This window comes from Salmo salar, chromosome ssa09 (genome assembly GCF_905237065.1).
Source record: "Salmo salar chromosome ssa09, Ssal_v3.1, whole genome shotgun sequence".
NCBI lineage: Eukaryota > Metazoa > Chordata > Actinopteri > Salmoniformes > Salmonidae > Salmo > Salmo salar.
The window spans coordinates 146,940,927-146,959,902 of record NC_059450.1 but is presented as its reverse complement, the minus strand read 5'-3'; the positions used below and the strand labels follow the sequence as shown (position 1 = coordinate 146,959,902).

The 18,976-nt window shown below is 40.0% G+C and overlaps 1 protein-coding gene across 1 annotated transcript in view; it reads left to right on the top strand.

The window, feature by feature from the left end:
• Window positions 1-18,976, top strand: part of LOC106598434 (ras-related protein Rab-38-like) — a 78,952-nt gene that overhangs the window by 19,387 nt on the left and 40,589 nt on the right. Inside the window, exon 2 of the mRNA XM_045687099.1 lies at window positions 17,791-18,071. Coding sequence (XP_045543055.1) covers window positions 17,791-18,071 — 281 coding nt within the window. The remainder of the gene's footprint in view (window positions 1-17,790; window positions 18,072-18,976) is intronic.

Here is an 18,976-nt window from a genome sequence, read left to right as displayed (position 1 = left end):
AACACTGGTAAACAGCTTTCATAGTGACTATAGGAGACAGTGATAACATCAGAACACTGGTAAACAGCTTTCATAGTGACTATAGGAGACAGTGATAACATCAGAACACTGGTAAACAGCTTTCATAGTGACTATAGGAGACAGTGATAACATCAGAACACTGGTAAACAGCTTTCATAGTGACTATAGGAGACAGTGATAACATCAGAACACTGGTAAACAGCTTTCATAGTGACTATAGGAGACAGTGATAACATCAGAACACTGGTAAACAGCTTTCATAGTGACTATAGGAGACAGTGATAACATCAGAACACTGGTAAACAGCTTTCATAGTGACTATAGGAGACAGTGATAACATCAGAACACATGGTAAACAGCTTTCATAGTGACTATAGGAGACAGTGATAACATCAGAACACTGGTAAACAGCTTTCATAGTGACTATAGGAGACAGTGATAACATCAGAACACTGGTAAACAGCTTTCATAGTGACTATAGGAGACAGTGATAACATCAGAACACTGGTAAACAGCTTTCATAGTGACTATAGGAGACAGTGATAACATCAGAACACACTGGTAAACAGCTTTCATAGTGACTATAGGAGACAGTGATAACATCAGAACACTGGTAAACAGCTTTCATAGTGACTATAGGAGACAGTGATAACATCAGAACACTGGTAAACAGCTTTCATAGTGACTATAGGAGACAGTGATAACATCAGAACACTGGTAAACAGCTTTCATAGTGACTATAGGAGACAGTGATAACATCAGAACACTGGTAAACAGCTTTCATAGTGACTATAGGAGACAGTGATAACATCAGAACACTGGTAAACAGCTTTCATAGTGACTATAGGAGACAGTGATAACATCAGAACACTGGTAAACAGCTTTCATAGTGACTATAGGAGACAGTGATAACATCAGAACACTGGTAAACAGCTTTCATAGTGACTATAGGAGACAGTGATAACATCAGAACACATGGTAAACAGCTTTCATAGTGACTATAGGAGACAGTGATAACATCAGAACACCTGGTAAACAGCTTTCATAGTGACTATAGGAGACAGTGATAACATCAGAACACTGGTAAACAGCTTTCATAGTGACTATAGGAGACAGTGATAACATCAGAACACTGGTAAACAGCTTTCATAGTGACTATAGGAGACAGTGATAACATCAGAACACACTGGTAAACAGCTTTCATAGTGACTATAGGAGACAGTGATAACATCAGAACACTGGTAAACAGCTTTCATAGTGACTATAGGAGACAGTGATAACATCAGAACACCTGGTAAACAGCTTTCATAGTGACTATAGGAGACAGTGATAACATCAGAACACTGGTAAACAGCTTTCATAGTGACTATAGGAGACAGTGATAACATCAGAACACCTGGTAAACAGCTTTCATAGTGACTATAGGAGACAGTGATAACATCAGAACACCTGGTAAACAGCTTTCATAGTGACTATAGGAGACAGTGATAACATCAGAACACTGGTAAACAGCTTTCATAGTGACTATAGGAGACAGTGATAACATCAGAACACTGGTAAACAGCTTTCATAGTGACTATAGGAGACAGTGATAACATCAGAACACTGGTAAACAGCTTTCATAGTGACTATAGGAGACAGTGATAACATCAGAACACTGGTAAACAGCTTTCATAGTGACTATAGGAGACAGTGATAACATCAGAACACACTGGTAAACAGCTTTCATAGTGACTATAGGAGACAGTGATAACATCAGAACACACTGGTAAACAGCTTTCATAGTGACTATAGGAGACAGTGATAACATCAGAACACTGGTAAACAGCTTTCATAGTGACTATAGGAGACAGTGATAACATCAGAACACTGGTAAACAGCTTTCATAGTGACTATAGGAGACAGTGATAACATCAGAACACTGGTAAACAGCTTTCATAGTGACTATAGGAGACAGTGATAACATCAGAACACTGGTAAACAGCTTTCATAGTGACTATAGGAGACAGTGATAACATCAGAACACTGGTAAACAGCTTTCATAGTGACTATAGGAGACAGTGATAACATCAGAACACTGGTAAACAGCTTTCATAGTGACTATAGGAGACAGTGATAACATCAGAACACTGGTAAACAGCTTTCATAGTGACTATAGGAGACAGTGATAACATCAGAACACTGGTAAACAGCTTTCATAGTGACTATAGGAGACAGTGATAACATCAGAACACTGGTAAACAGCTTTCATAGTGACTATAGGAGACAGTGATAACATCAGAACACTGGTAAACAGCTTTCATAGTGACTATAGGAGACAGTGATAACATCAGAACACTGGTAAACAGCTTTCATAGTGACTATAGGAGACAGTGATAACATCAGAACACTGGTAAACAGCTTTCATAGTGACTATAGGAGACAGTGATAACATCAGAACACTGGTAAACAGCTTTCATAGTGACTATAGGAGACAGTGATAACATCAGAACACTGGTAAACAGCTTTCATAGTGACTATAGGAGACAGTGATAACATCAGAACACTGGTAAACAGCTTTCATAGTGACTATAGGAGACAGTGATAACATCAGAACACCTGGTAAACAGCTTTCATAGTGACTATAGGAGACAGTGATAACATCAGAACACTGGTAAACAGCTTTCATAGTGACTATAGGAGACAGTGATAACATCAGAACACTGGTAAACAGCTTTCATAGTGACTATAGGAGACAGTGATAACATCAGAACACCTGGTAAACAGCTTTCATAGTGACTATAGGAGACAGTGATAACATCAGAACACTGGTAAACAGCTTTCATAGTGACTATAGGAGACAGTGATAACATCAGAACACTGGTAAACAGCTTTCATAGTGACTATAGGAGACAGTGATAACATCAGAACACACTGGTAAACAGCTTTCATAGTGACTATAGGAGACAGTGATAACATCAGAACACTGGTAAACAGCTTTCATAGTGACTATAGGAGACAGTGATAACATCAGAACACTGGTAAACAGCTTTCATAGTGACTATAGGAGACAGTGATAACATCAGAACACTGGTAAACAGCTTTCATAGTGACTATAGGAGACAGTGATAACATCAGAACACTGGTAAACAGCTTTCATAGTGACTATAGGAGACAGTGATAACATCAGAACACTGGTAAACAGCTTTCATAGTGACTATAGGAGACAGTGATAACATCAGAACACTGGTAAACAGCTTTCATAGTGACTATAGGAGACAGTGATAACATCAGAACACTGGTAAACAGCTTTCATAGTGACTATAGGAGACAGTGATAACATCAGAACACTGGTAAACAGCTTTCATAGTGACTATAGGAGACAGTGATAACATCAGAACACCTGGTAAACAGCTTTCATAGTGACTATAGGAGACAGTGATAACATCAGAACACTGGTAAACAGCTTTCATAGTGACTATAGGAGACAGTGATAACATCAGAACACTGGTAAACAGCTTTCATAGTGACTATAGGAGACAGTGATAACATCAGAACACACTGGTAAACAGCTTTCATAGTGACTATAGGAGACAGTGATAACATCAGAACACATGGTAAACAGCTTTCATAGTGACTATAGGAGACAGTGATAACATCAGAACACTGGTAAACAGCTTTCATAGTGACTATAGGAGACAGTGATAACATCAGAACACTGGTAAACAGCTTTCATAGTGACTATAGGAGACAGTGATAACATCAGAACACTGGTAAACAGCTTTCATAGTGACTATAGGAGACAGTGATAACATCAGAACACTGGTAAACAGCTTTCATAGTGACTATAGGAGACAGTGATAACATCAGAACACTGGTAAACAGCTTTCATAGTGACTATAGGAGACAGTGATAACATCAGAACACTGGTAAACAGCTTTCATAGTGACTATAGGAGACAGTGATAACATCAGAACACTGGTAAACAGCTTTCATAGTGACTATAGGAGACAGTGATAACATCAGAACACTGGTAAACAGCTTTCATAGTGACTATAGGAGACAGTGATAACATCAGAACACTGGTAAACAGCTTTCATAGTGACTATAGGAGACAGTGATAACATCAGAACACTGGTAAACAGCTTTCATAGTGACTATAGGAGACAGTGATAACATCAGAACACTGGTAAACAGCTTTCATAGTGACTATAGGAGACAGTGATAACATCAGAACACTGGTAAACAGCTTTCATAGTGACTATAGGAGACAGTGATAACATCAGAACACTGGTAAACAGCTTTCATAGTGACTATAGGAGACAGTGATAACATCAGAACACTGGTAAACAGCTTTCATAGTGACTATAGGAGACAGTGATAACATCAGAACACTGGTAAACAGCTTTCATAGTGACTATAGGAGACAGTGATAACATCAGAACACTGGTAAACAGCTTTCATAGTGACTATAGGAGACAGTGATAACATCAGAACACACTGGTAAACAGCTTTCATAGTGACTATAGGAGACAGTGATAACATCAGAACACTGGTAAACAGCTTTCATAGTGACTATAGGAGACAGTGATAACATCAGAACACTGGTAAACAGCTTTCATAGTGACTATAGGAGACAGTGATAACATCAGAACACTGGTAAACAGCTTTCATAGTGACTATAGGAGACAGTGATAACATCAGAACACTGGTAAACAGCTTTCATAGTGACTATAGGAGACAGTGATAACATCAGAACACTGGTAAACAGCTTTCATAGTGACTATAGGAGACAGTGATAACATCAGAACACTGGTAAACAGCTTTCATAGTGACTATAGGAGACAGTGATAACATCAGAACACTGGTAAACAGCTTTCATAGTGACTATAGGAGACAGTGATAACATCAGAACACTGGTAAACAGCTTTCATAGTGACTATAGGAGACAGTGATAACATCAGAACACTGGTAAACAGCTTTCATAGTGACTATAGGAGACAGTGATAACATCAGAACACTGGTAAACAGCTTTCATAGTGACTATAGGAGACAGTGATAACATCAGAACACTGGTAAACAGCTTTCATAGTGACTATAGGAGACAGTGATAACATCAGAACACTGGTAAACAGCTTTCATAGTGACTATAGGAGACAGTGATAACATCAGAACACTGGTAAACAGCTTTCATAGTGACTATAGGAGACAGTGATAACATCAGAACACACTGGTAAACAGCTTTCATAGTGACTATAGGAGACAGTGATAACATCAGAACACTGGTAAACAGCTTTCATAGTGACTATAGGAGACAGTGATAACATCAGAACACTGGTAAACAGCTTTCATAGTGACTATAGGAGACAGTGATAACATCAGAACACTGGTAAACAGCTTTCATAGTGACTATAGGAGACAGTGATAACATCAGAACACTGGTAAACAGCTTTCATAGTGACTATAGGAGACAGTGATAACATCAGAACACTGGTAAACAGCTTTCATAGTGACTATAGGAGACAGTGATAACATCAGAACACTGGTAAACAGCTTTCATAGTGACTATAGGAGACAGTGATAACATCAGAACACTGGTAAACAGCTTTCATAGTGACTATAGGAGACAGTGATAACATCAGAACACTGGTAAACAGCTTTCATAGTGACTATAGGAGACAGTGATAACATCAGAACACTGGTAAACAGCTTTCATAGTGACTATAGGAGACAGTGATAACATCAGAACACTGGTAAACAGCTTTCATAGTGACTATAGGAGACAGTGATAACATCAGAACACACTGGTAAACAGCTTTCATAGTGACTATAGGAGACAGTGATAACATCAGAACACACTGGTAAACAGCTTTCATAGTGACTATAGGAGACAGTGATAACATCAGAACACTGGTAAACAGCTTTCATAGTGACTATAGGAGACAGTGATAACATCAGAACACTGGTAAACAGCTTTCATAGTGACTATAGGAGACAGTGATAACATCAGAACACATGGTAAACAGCTTTCATAGTGACTATAGGAGACAGTGATAACATCAGAACACTGGTAAACAGCTTTCATAGTGACTATAGGAGACAGTGATAACATCAGAACACTGGTAAACAGCTTTCATAGTGACTATAGGAGACAGTGATAACATCAGAACACTGGTAAACAGCTTTCATAGTGACTATAGGAGACAGTGATAACATCAGAACACTGGTAAACAGCTTTCATAGTGACTATAGGAGACAGTGATAACATCAGAACACTGGTAAACAGCTTTCATAGTGACTATAGGAGACAGTGATAACATCAGAACACTGGTAAACAGCTTTCATAGTGACTATAGGAGACAGTGATAACATCAGAACACTGGTAAACAGCTTTCATAGTGACTATAGGAGACAGTGATAACATCAGAACACTGGTAAACAGCTTTCATAGTGACTATAGGAGACAGTGATAACATCAGAACACTGGTAAACAGCTTTCATAGTGACTATAGGAGACAGTGATAACATCAGAACACTGGTAAACAGCTTTCATAGTGACTATAGGAGACAGTGATAACATCAGAACACTGGTAAACAGCTTTCATAGTGACTATAGGAGACAGTGATAACATCAGAACACTGGTAAACAGCTTTCATAGTGACTATAGGAGACAGTGATAACATCAGAACACTGGTAAACAGCTTTCATAGTGACTATAGGAGACAGTGATAACATCAGAACACACTGGTAAACAGCTTTCATAGTGACTATAGGAGACAGTGATAACATCAGAACACATGGTAAACAGCTTTCATAGTGACTATAGGAGACAGTGATAACATCAGAACACTGGTAAACAGCTTTCATAGTGACTATAGGAGACAGTGATAACATCAGAACACTGGTAAACAGCTTTCATAGTGACTATAGGAGACAGTGATAACATCAGAACACTGGTAAACAGCTTTCATAGTGACTATAGGAGACAGTGATAACATCAGAACACTGGTAAACAGCTTTCATAGTGACTATAGGAGACAGTGATAACATCAGAACACTGGTAAACAGCTTTCATAGTGACTATAGGAGACAGTGATAACATCAGAACACTGGTAAACAGCTTTCATAGTGACTATAGGAGACAGTGATAACATCAGAACACTGGTAAACAGCTTTCATAGTGACTATAGGAGACAGTGATAACATCAGAACACCTGGTAAACAGCTTTCATAGTGACTATAGGAGACAGTGATAACATCAGAACACTGGTAAACAGCTTTCATAGTGACTATAGGAGACAGTGATAACATCAGAACACTGGTAAACAGCTTTCATAGTGACTATAGGAGACAGTGATAACATCAGAACACTGGTAAACAGCTTTCATAGTGACTATAGGAGACAGTGATAACATCAGAACACTGGTAAACAGCTTTCATAGTGACTATAGGAGACAGTGATAACATCAGAACACTGGTAAACAGCTTTCATAGTGACTATAGGAGACAGTGATAACATCAGAACACTGGTAAACAGCTTTCATAGTGACTATAGGAGACAGTGATAACATCAGAACACTGGTAAACAGCTTTCATAGTGACTATAGGAGACAGTGATAACATCAGAACACTGGTAAACAGCTTTCATAGTGACTATAGGAGACAGTGATAACATCAGAACACTGGTAAACAGCTTTCATAGTGACTATAGGAGACAGTGATAACATCAGAACACTGGTAAACAGCTTTCATAGTGACTATAGGAGACAGTGATAACATCAGAACACATGGTAAACAGCTTTCATAGTGACTATAGGAGACAGTGATAACATCAGAACACTGGTAAACAGCTTTCATAGTGACTATAGGAGACAGTGATAACATCAGAACACTGGTAAACAGCTTTCATAGTGACTATAGGAGACAGTGATAACATCAGAACACTGGTAAACAGCTTTCATAGTGACTATAGGAGACAGTGATAACATCAGAACACTGGTAAACAGCTTTCATAGTGACTATAGGAGACAGTGATAACATCAGAACACTGGTAAACAGCTTTCATAGTGACTATAGGAGACAGTGATAACATCAGAACACTGGTAAACAGCTTTCATAGTGACTATAGGAGACAGTGATAACATCAGAACACTGGTAAACAGCTTTCATAGTGACTATAGGAGACAGTGATAACATCAGAACACCTGGTAAACAGCTTTCATAGTGACTATAGGAGACAGTGATAACATCAGAACACTGGTAAACAGCTTTCATAGTGACTATAGGAGACAGTGATAACATCAGAACACTGGTAAACAGCTTTCATAGTGACTATAGGAGACAGTGATAACATCAGAACACTGGTAAACAGCTTTCATAGTGACTATAGGAGACAGTGATAACATCAGAACACACTGGTAAACAGCTTTCATAGTGACTATAGGAGACAGTGATAACATCAGAACACTGGTAAACAGCTTTCATAGTGACTATAGGAGACAGTGATAACATCAGAACACACTGGTAAACAGCTTTCATAGTGACTATAGGAGACAGTGATAACATCAGAACACACTGGTAAACAGCTTTCATAGTGACTATAGGAGACAGTGATAACATCAGAACACTGGTAAACAGCTTTCATAGTGACTATAGGAGACAGTGATAACATCAGAACACTGGTAAACAGCTTTCATAGTGACTATAGGAGACAGTGATAACATCAGAACACATGGTAAACAGCTTTCATAGTGACTATAGGAGACAGTGATAACATCAGAACACTGGTAAACAGCTTTCATAGTGACTATAGGAGACAGTGATAACATCAGAACACTGGTAAACAGCTTTCATAGTGACTATAGGAGACAGTGATAACATCAGAACACTGGTAAACAGCTTTCATAGTGACTATAGGAGACAGTGATAACATCAGAACACTGGTAAACAGCTTTCATAGTGACTATAGGAGACAGTGATAACATCAGAACACTGGTAAACAGCTTTCATAGTGACTATAGGAGACAGTGATAACATCAGAACACATGGTAAACAGCTTTCATAGTGACTATAGGAGACAGTGATAACATCAGAACACATGGTAAACAGCTTTCATAGTGACTATAGGAGACAGTGATAACATCAGAACACTGGTAAACAGCTTTCATAGTGACTATAGGAGACAGTGATAACATCAGAACACTGGTAAACAGCTTTCATAGTGACTATAGGAGACAGTGATAACATCAGAACACTGGTAAACAGCTTTCATAGTGACTATAGGAGACAGTGATAACATCAGAACACTGGTAAACAGCTTTCATAGTGACTATAGGAGACAGTGATAACATCAGAACACTGGTAAACAGCTTTCATAGTGACTATAGGAGACAGTGATAACATCAGAACACACTGGTAAACAGCTTTCATAGTGACTATAGGAGACAGTGATAACATCAGAACACTGGTAAACAGCTTTCATAGTGACTATAGGAGACAGTGATAACATCAGAACACTGGTAAACAGCTTTCATAGTGACTATAGGAGACAGTGATAACATCAGAACACTGGTAAACAGCTTTCATAGTGACTATAGGAGACAGTGATAACATCAGAACACTGGTAAACAGCTTTCATAGTGACTATAGGAGACAGTGATAACATCAGAACACTGGTAAACAGCTTTCATAGTGACTATAGGAGACAGTGATAACATCAGAACACTGGTAAACAGCTTTCATAGTGACTATAGGAGACAGTGATAACATCAGAACACTGGTAAACAGCTTTCATAGTGACTATAGGAGACAGTGATAACATCAGAACACTGGTAAACAGCTTTCATAGTGACTATAGGAGACAGTGATAACATCAGAACACTGGTAAACAGCTTTCATAGTGACTATAGGAGACAGTGATAACATCAGAACACTGGTAAACAGCTTTCATAGTGACTATAGGAGACAGTGATAACATCAGAACACTGGTAAACAGCTTTCATAGTGACTATAGGAGACAGTGATAACATCAGAACACTGGTAAACAGCTTTCATAGTGACTATAGGAGACAGTGATAACATCAGAACACTGGTAAACAGCTTTCATAGTGACTATAGGAGACAGTGATAACATCAGAACACTGGTAAACAGCTTTCATAGTGACTATAGGAGACAGTGATAACATCAGAACACTGGTAAACAGCTTTCATAGTGACTATAGGAGACAGTGATAACATCAGAACACCTGGTAAACAGCTTTCATAGTGACTATAGGAGACAGTGATAACATCAGAACACTGGTAAACAGCTTTCATAGTGACTATAGGAGACAGTGATAACATCAGAACACACTGGTAAACAGCTTTCATAGTGACTATAGGAGACAGTGATAACATCAGAACACTGGTAAACAGCTTTCATAGTGACTATAGGAGACAGTGATAACATCAGAACACTGGTAAACAGCTTTCATAGTGACTATAGGAGACAGTGATAACATCAGAACACCTGGTAAACAGCTTTCATAGTGACTATAGGAGACAGTGATAACATCAGAACACACTGGTAAACAGCTTTCATAGTGACTATAGGAGACAGTGATAACATCAGAACACTGGTAAACAGCTTTCATAGTGACTATAGGAGACAGTGATAACATCAGAACACTGGTAAACAGCTTTCATAGTGACTATAGGAGACAGTGATAACATCAGAACACATGGTAAACAGCTTTCATAGTGACTATAGGAGACAGTGATAACATCAGAACACTGGTAAACAGCTTTCATAGTGACTATAGGAGACAGTGATAACATCAGAACACTGGTAAACAGCTTTCATAGTGACTATAGGAGACAGTGATAACATCAGAACACTGGTAAACAGCTTTCATAGTGACTATAGGAGACAGTGATAACATCAGAACACTGGTAAACAGCTTTCATAGTGACTATAGGAGACAGTGATAACATCAGAACACTGGTAAACAGCTTTCATAGTGACTATAGGAGACAGTGATAACATCAGAACACTGGTAAACAGCTTTCATAGTGACTATAGGAGACAGTGATAACATCAGAACACTGGTAAACAGCTTTCATAGTGACTATAGGAGACAGTGATAACATCAGAACACTGGTAAACAGCTTTCATAGTGACTATAGGAGACAGTGATAACATCAGAACACTGGTAAACAGCTTTCATAGTGACTATAGGAGACAGTGATAACATCAGAACACTGGTAAACAGCTTTCATAGTGACTATAGGAGACAGTGATAACATCAGAACACTGGTAAACAGCTTTCATAGTGACTATAGGAGACAGTGATAACATCAGAACACTGGTAAACAGCTTTCATAGTGACTATAGGAGACAGTGATAACATCAGAACACTGGTAAACAGCTTTCATAGTGACTATAGGAGACAGTGATAACATCAGAACACTGGTAAACAGCTTTCATAGTGACTATAGGAGACAGTGATAACATCAGAACACTGGTAAACAGCTTTCATAGTGACTATAGGAGACAGTGATAACATCAGAACACTGGTAAACAGCTTTCATAGTGACTATAGGAGACAGTGATAACATCAGAACACTGGTAAACAGCTTTCATAGTGACTATAGGAGACAGTGATAACATCAGAACACATGGTAAACAGCTTTCATAGTGACTATAGGAGACAGTGATAACATCAGAACACTGGTAAACAGCTTTCATAGTGACTATAGGAGACAGTGATAACATCAGAACACTGGTAAACAGCTTTCATAGTGACTATAGGAGACAGTGATAACATCAGAACACACTGGTAAACAGCTTTCATAGTGACTATAGGAGACAGTGATAACATCAGAACACTGGTAAACAGCTTTCATAGTGACTATAGGAGACAGTGATAACATCAGAACACACTGGTAAACAGCTTTCATAGTGACTATAGGAGACAGTGATAACATCAGAACACTGGTAAACAGCTTTCATAGTGACTATAGGAGACAGTGATAACATCAGAACACTGGTAAACAGCTTTCATAGTGACTATAGGAGACAGTGATAACATCAGAACACTGGTAAACAGCTTTCATAGTGACTATAGGAGACAGTGATAACATCAGAACACTGGTAAACAGCTTTCATAGTGACTATAGGAGACAGTGATAACATCAGAACACTGGTAAACAGCTTTCATAGTGACTATAGGAGACAGTGATAACATCAGAACACTGGTAAACAGCTTTCATAGTGACTATAGGAGACAGTGATAACATCAGAACACTGGTAAACAGCTTTCATAGTGACTATAGGAGACAGTGATAACATCAGAACACTGGTAAACAGCTTTCATAGTGACTATAGGAGACAGTGATAACATCAGAACACACTGGTAAACAGCTTTCATAGTGACTATAGGAGACAGTGATAACATCAGAACACTGGTAAACAGCTTTCATAGTGACTATAGGAGACAGTGATAACATCAGAACACTGGTAAACAGCTTTCATAGTGACTATAGGAGACAGTGATAACATCAGAACACTGGTAAACAGCTTTCATAGTGACTATAGGAGACAGTGATAACATCAGAACACTGGTAAACAGCTTTCATAGTGACTATAGGAGACAGTGATAACATCAGAACACACTGGTAAACAGCTTTCATAGTGACTATAGGAGACAGTGATAACATCAGAACACTGGTAAACAGCTTTCATAGTGACTATAGGAGACAGTGATAACATCAGAACACTGGTAAACAGCTTTCATAGTGACTATAGGAGACAGTGATAACATCAGAACACACTGGTAAACAGCTTTCATAGTGACTATAGGAGACAGTGATAACATCAGAACACTGGTAAACAGCTTTCATAGTGACTATAGGAGACAGTGATAACATCAGAACACTGGTAAACAGCTTTCATAGTGACTATAGGAGACAGTGATAACATCAGAACACTGGTAAACAGCTTTCATAGTGACTATAGGAGACAGTGATAACATCAGAACACTGGTAAACAGCTTTCATAGTGACTATAGGAGACAGTGATAACATCAGAACACTGGTAAACAGCTTTCATAGTGACTATAGGAGACAGTGATAACATCAGAACACTGGTAAACAGCTTTCATAGTGACTATAGGAGACAGTGATAACATCAGAACACTGGTAAACAGCTTTCATAGTGACTATAGGAGACAGTGATAACATCAGAACACTGGTAAACAGCTTTCATAGTGACTATAGGAGACAGTGATAACATCAGAACACTGGTAAACAGCTTTCATAGTGACTATAGGAGACAGTGATAACATCAGAACACTGGTAAACAGCTTTCATAGTGACTATAGGAGACAGTGATAACATCAGAACACTGGTAAACAGCTTTCATAGTGACTATAGGAGACAGTGATAACATCAGAACACTGGTAAACAGCTTTCATAGTGACTATAGGAGACAGTGATAACATCAGAACACTGGTAAACAGCTTTCATAGTGACTATAGGAGACAGTGATAACATCAGAACACTGGTAAACAGCTTTCATAGTGACTATAGGAGACAGTGATAACATCAGAACACTGGTAAACAGCTTTCATAGTGACTATAGGAGACAGTGATAACATCAGAACACTGGTAAACAGCTTTCATAGTGACTATAGGAGACAGTGATAACATCAGAACACTGGTAAACAGCTTTCATAGTGACTATAGGAGACAGTGATAACATCAGAACACTGGTAAACAGCTTTCATAGTGACTATAGGAGACAGTGATAACATCAGAACACTGGTAAACAGCTTTCATAGTGACTATAGGAGACAGTGATAACATCAGAACACTGGTAAACAGCTTTCATAGTGACTATAGGAGACAGTGATAACATCAGAACACTGGTAAACAGCTTTCATAGTGACTATAGGAGACAGTGATAACATCAGAACACACTGGTAAACAGCTTTCATAGTGACTATAGGAGACAGTGATAACATCAGAACACACTGGTAAACAGCTTTCATAGTGACTATAGGAGACAGTGATAACATCAGAACACACTGGTAAACAGCTTTCATAGTGACTATAGGAGACAGTGATAACATCAGAACACTGGTAAACAGCTTTCATAGTGACTATAGGAGACAGTGATAACATCAGAACACATGGTAAACAGCTTTCATAGTGACTATAGGAGACAGTGATAACATCAGAACACTGGTAAACAGCTTTCATAGTGACTATAGGAGACAGTGATAACATCAGAACACTGGTAAACAGCTTTCATAGTGACTATAGGAGACAGTGATAACATCAGAACACACTGGTAAACAGCTTTCATAGTGACTATAGGAGACAGTGATAACATCAGAACACTGGTAAACAGCTTTCATAGTGACTATAGGAGACAGTGATAACATCAGAACACTGGTAAACAGCTTTCATAGTGACTATAGGAGACAGTGATAACATCAGAACACTGGTAAACAGCTTTCATAGTGACTATAGGAGACAGTGATAACATCAGAACACTGGTAAACAGCTTTCATAGTGACTATAGGAGACAGTGATAACATCAGAACACTGGTAAACAGCTTTCATAGTGACTATAGGAGACAGTGATAACATCAGAACACTGGTAAACAGCTTTCATAGTGACTATAGGAGACAGTGATAACATCAGAACACTGGTAAACAGCTTTCATAGTGACTATAGGAGACAGTGATAACATCAGAACACTGGTAAACAGCTTTCATAGTGACTATAGGAGACAGTGATAACATCAGAACACTGGTAAACAGCTTTCATAGTGACTAAAGGAGACAGCGATAACATCAGAACACTGGTAAACAGCTTTCATAGTGACTAAAGGAGACAGTGATAACATCAGAACACACTGGTAAACAGCTTTCATAGTGACTATAGGAGACAGTGATAACATCAGAACACTGGTAAACAGCTTTCATAGTGACTATAGGAGACAGTGATAACATCAGAACACTGGTAAACAGCTTTCATAGTGACTATAGGAGACAGTGATAACATCAGAACACTGGTAAACAGCTTTCATAGTGACTATAGTAGACAGTGATAACATCAGAACACTGGTAAACAGCTTTCATAGTGACTATAGGAGACAGTGATTGGAGACGGAGTCAGAGTAGCAGATTCCACTTATTACACTGCTGTTAGCATAGGAATTTACACACCTATGACCTCTCTCTGGTGGTCTCCCTCTTTCTCTCTCTCTCTGGTGGTCTCCCTCTTTCTCTGGTGGTCTCCCTCTCTCTCTGGTGGTCTCCCTCTTTCTCTGGTGGTCTCCCTCTCTCTCTGGTGGTCTCCCTCTCTCTCTGGTGGTCTCCCTCTTTCTCTGGTTGTCTTCCTCTTTCTCTCTCTGGTGGTCTCCCTCTTTCTCTCTTTCTGGTGGTCTCCCTCTTTCTCTGGTGGTCTCCCTCTTTCTCTCTTTCTGGTGGTCTCCCTCTTTCTCTGGTGGTCTCCCTCTTTCTCTGGTTGTCTTCCTCTTTCTCTCTTTCTGGTGGTCTCCCTCTTTCTCTCTCTCTCTCTGGTGGTCTTCCTCTTTCTCTCTTTCTGGTGGTCTCCCTCTTTCTCTCTCTCTCTCTGGTGGTCTCCCTCTTTCTCTTCTCTGGTGGTCTCCCTCTTTCTCTGGTGGTCTCCCTCTTTCTCTGGTGGTCTCCCTCTTTCTCTGGTGGTCTCCCTCTTTCTCTCTCTCTGGTGGTCTCCCTCTTTCTCTGGTGGTCTCCCTCTTTCTCTGGTGGTTTCCCTCTTTCTCTCTCTCTCTGGTGGTCTCCCTCTTTCTCTCTCTCTCTGGTGGTCTCCCTCTCTCTGGTGGTTTCCCTCTTTCTCTCTCTCTCTGGTGGTCTCCCTCTTTCTCTCTCTCTCTGGTGGTCTCCCTCTCTCTGGTGGTTTCCCTCTTTCTCTCTCTCTCTGGTGGTCTCCCTCTTTCTCTGATGGTCTACCTCTTTCTCTCTCCTTCTCCCTCTCTTTCTTCCTTTCCCCACTCTCTCTTTCTCTCTCTCTCTTCATGAGGTAGTCACCTGGAATGCATTTCAAAAAACAGGTGTGCCTTGTTCAAAGTTGATTTGTGGAATTTCTTTCCTTCTTAATGCGTTGAGCCAATCAGTTGTTTTGTGACAAGGTAGGGGTGGTATACAGAAGATAGCCCTATTTGGTAAAATCCCAAGTCCATATTATAGCAAGAACAGCTCAAATAAGCAAAGACAAATGACAGTCCATCATTACTTTAAGACATGAAGGTCAGTCAATATGGAACATTTAAAGAACTTTGAAAGTTTCTTCAAGTACAGTCGCATAAACCATCAAGCGCTATGATGAAACTGGCTCTCATGAGGACCGCCACAGGAATCGAAGACCCAGAGTTACCTCTGCTGCAGAGGATACGTTTATTAGAGTTACCAGCCTCAGAATTTACAGCCCAAATAAATGCTTCACGGAGTTCAAGTAACAGACACATCTCAACATCAACTGTTCTGAGGAGACTGTGTGAATCAGGCCTTCATGGTCGAATTGCTTTAAAGAAACCACTACTAAAGGACACCAATAAGAAGAAGAGACTTGCTTGGGCCAAGAAACACGAGCAATGGATCTTAGACCGGTGGAAATTTGTCCTTTGGTCTGATGAGTCCAAATGTGCGATTATTCCAAATGCCGTTCCAAATGCCGTGTCTTTGTGAGACACAGAATAGGTGAACGGATGATCTCCACATGTGTGGTTCCCACCATGAAGCATGGGGGTGGAGGTGTAGGGGTGCTTTGCTGGTGACTCTGCCTGTGATTTATTTCAGAATTCTTAACATGCATGACTACCACAGCATTCCCCAGCAATACAACATCCTATCTGGTTTGTGATTAGTGGGACTATGATTTGTTTTACAACGGGACAATGACCCAACACACCTCCAGGCTGTGTAAGGGCTATTTGACCATGAAGGAGAGTGATGGAGTGCGGCCTCCACAATCACCCAGCCCAGAGTGATGGATTGTGGCCTCCACAATCACCCAGCCTCAACTCAATTCAGATGGTTTGGGATGAGTTGAACCGCACAGTGAAGGAAAAGCAGCCAAAAAGTGCTCAGCATATGTGGGAAGTCCTTCAAGACTGTTGGAAAAGCATTGTAGCTGGTTGAGAGAATGCAAAGAGCGTGCAAAGCTGTCATCAAGGCAAAGGGTGGCTACTTAGTAGAATCTGAAATCTAAAATATATTTTGATTTGTTTAACACTTTGCCATATGTGTTATTTAATAGTTTAATTCTACAATGTAGAAAATAGTAAAAATAAAGAAAAACCCTTGAATGAGTAGGTGTGCCAAACTTTTGACTGGTACTGTATATTTGATCTATGTGTGGCGTGAGATGTACCCTGTCTGTCCACGTTGTCGTATTTTACCAGGATTGATTCATGAATGTGACCCTCTACGATTGTGACCAGGACTGTGACCAGGACTGTGTAGTCGACTTTTTGCCCTGAGGCAAATGGTTGTTTACCGCCTAAAGTAACCTTCATCTCAGTGGTGTTCCCAGGGCTTATGATATGGTATTAGGGTCAGGGTTGGTGTGGCAACAAGGCACAGGTTTTATCACAAGGATAAGGTATAGCGTTCAGTCCTACTACTGCTATCAGTACTAACTAACAATACTGTGTGTGTGTGTGTGTGTGTGTGTGTGTGTGTGTGTGTGTGTGTGTGTGTGTGTGTGTGTGTGTGTGTGTGTGTGTGTGTGTGTGTGTGTGTGTGTGTGTGTGTGTCAGGTCAGGAGCGGTTTGGGAACATGACCCGGGTTTACTACCGTGAGGCCATGGGGGCGTTCATCGTGTTTGATGTGACGCGGCCGTCCTCCTTCGAGGCCGTCACCAAGTGGAAGGAGGACCTGGACTCTAAACTCACGCTGGCCAATGGGAAAAATGTGGCCGCTGTGCTATTGGCTAATAAGTGCGACCAGGGGCAGGATGTGTTGACCAACAATGGGATCCAGATGGAGAAATTCTGTCAGGAGAACGGTTTTGTGGGATGGTACGAGACCTCTGCCAAGGTGAGAACACACACACCGTACACACGTACACACACACACGTACACACACGTACACACACAGAAGTAGTTTCATGAGAATGTCTTTCCAAACCTTCACACTCACACCTCCATACATATTATTAACACACACACACACACTCACACCTCCATACATATTATTAACACACACACACACACACACACACACACACACACACACACACACACACACACACACACACACACACACACACACACCTCCATACATATTATTAACACACCTACACACACACCTCCATACATATTATTAACACACCTCCACACACACACACCTCCGTATATATTATTAACACACACACACCTCCATACATATTATTAACACACCTCCACACACACACTCACAGGTAGAGTTGGGTGGTGTCCAGATGTTCAAATCATTTCTGTACCATACCGTGGTATACGGTATTACCGGAAGTGCACACAAAGTGGCGCTATTATTATTATTAAAAAAAATTTTGACGCAAAAACAATTTAGGAAACATGGATCTTGATTCAGGAGGAGATTCGATGTTTCTGCTGTGACCAAGAAGCTTGATGTTGACATCTAGCCACTTAGCTACCAAGTTAGCAACACAATGCATAGCTGACATCTAGCCACTTAGCTACCAAGTTAGCAACACAATGCATAGCTGACATCTAGCCACTTAGCTAGCAAGTTAGCAACACGATGTATAGCTGATATCTAGCCACTTAGCTACCAAGATAGCAACACGATGCATAGCTGACATCTAGCCACTGAGCTAGCAAGTTAGCAACACGATGCATAGCTGACATCTAGCCACTTAGCTACCAAGTTAGCAACACGATGCATAGCTGACATCTAGCCACTTAGCTACCAAGTTAGCAACACGATGCATAGCTGGCAT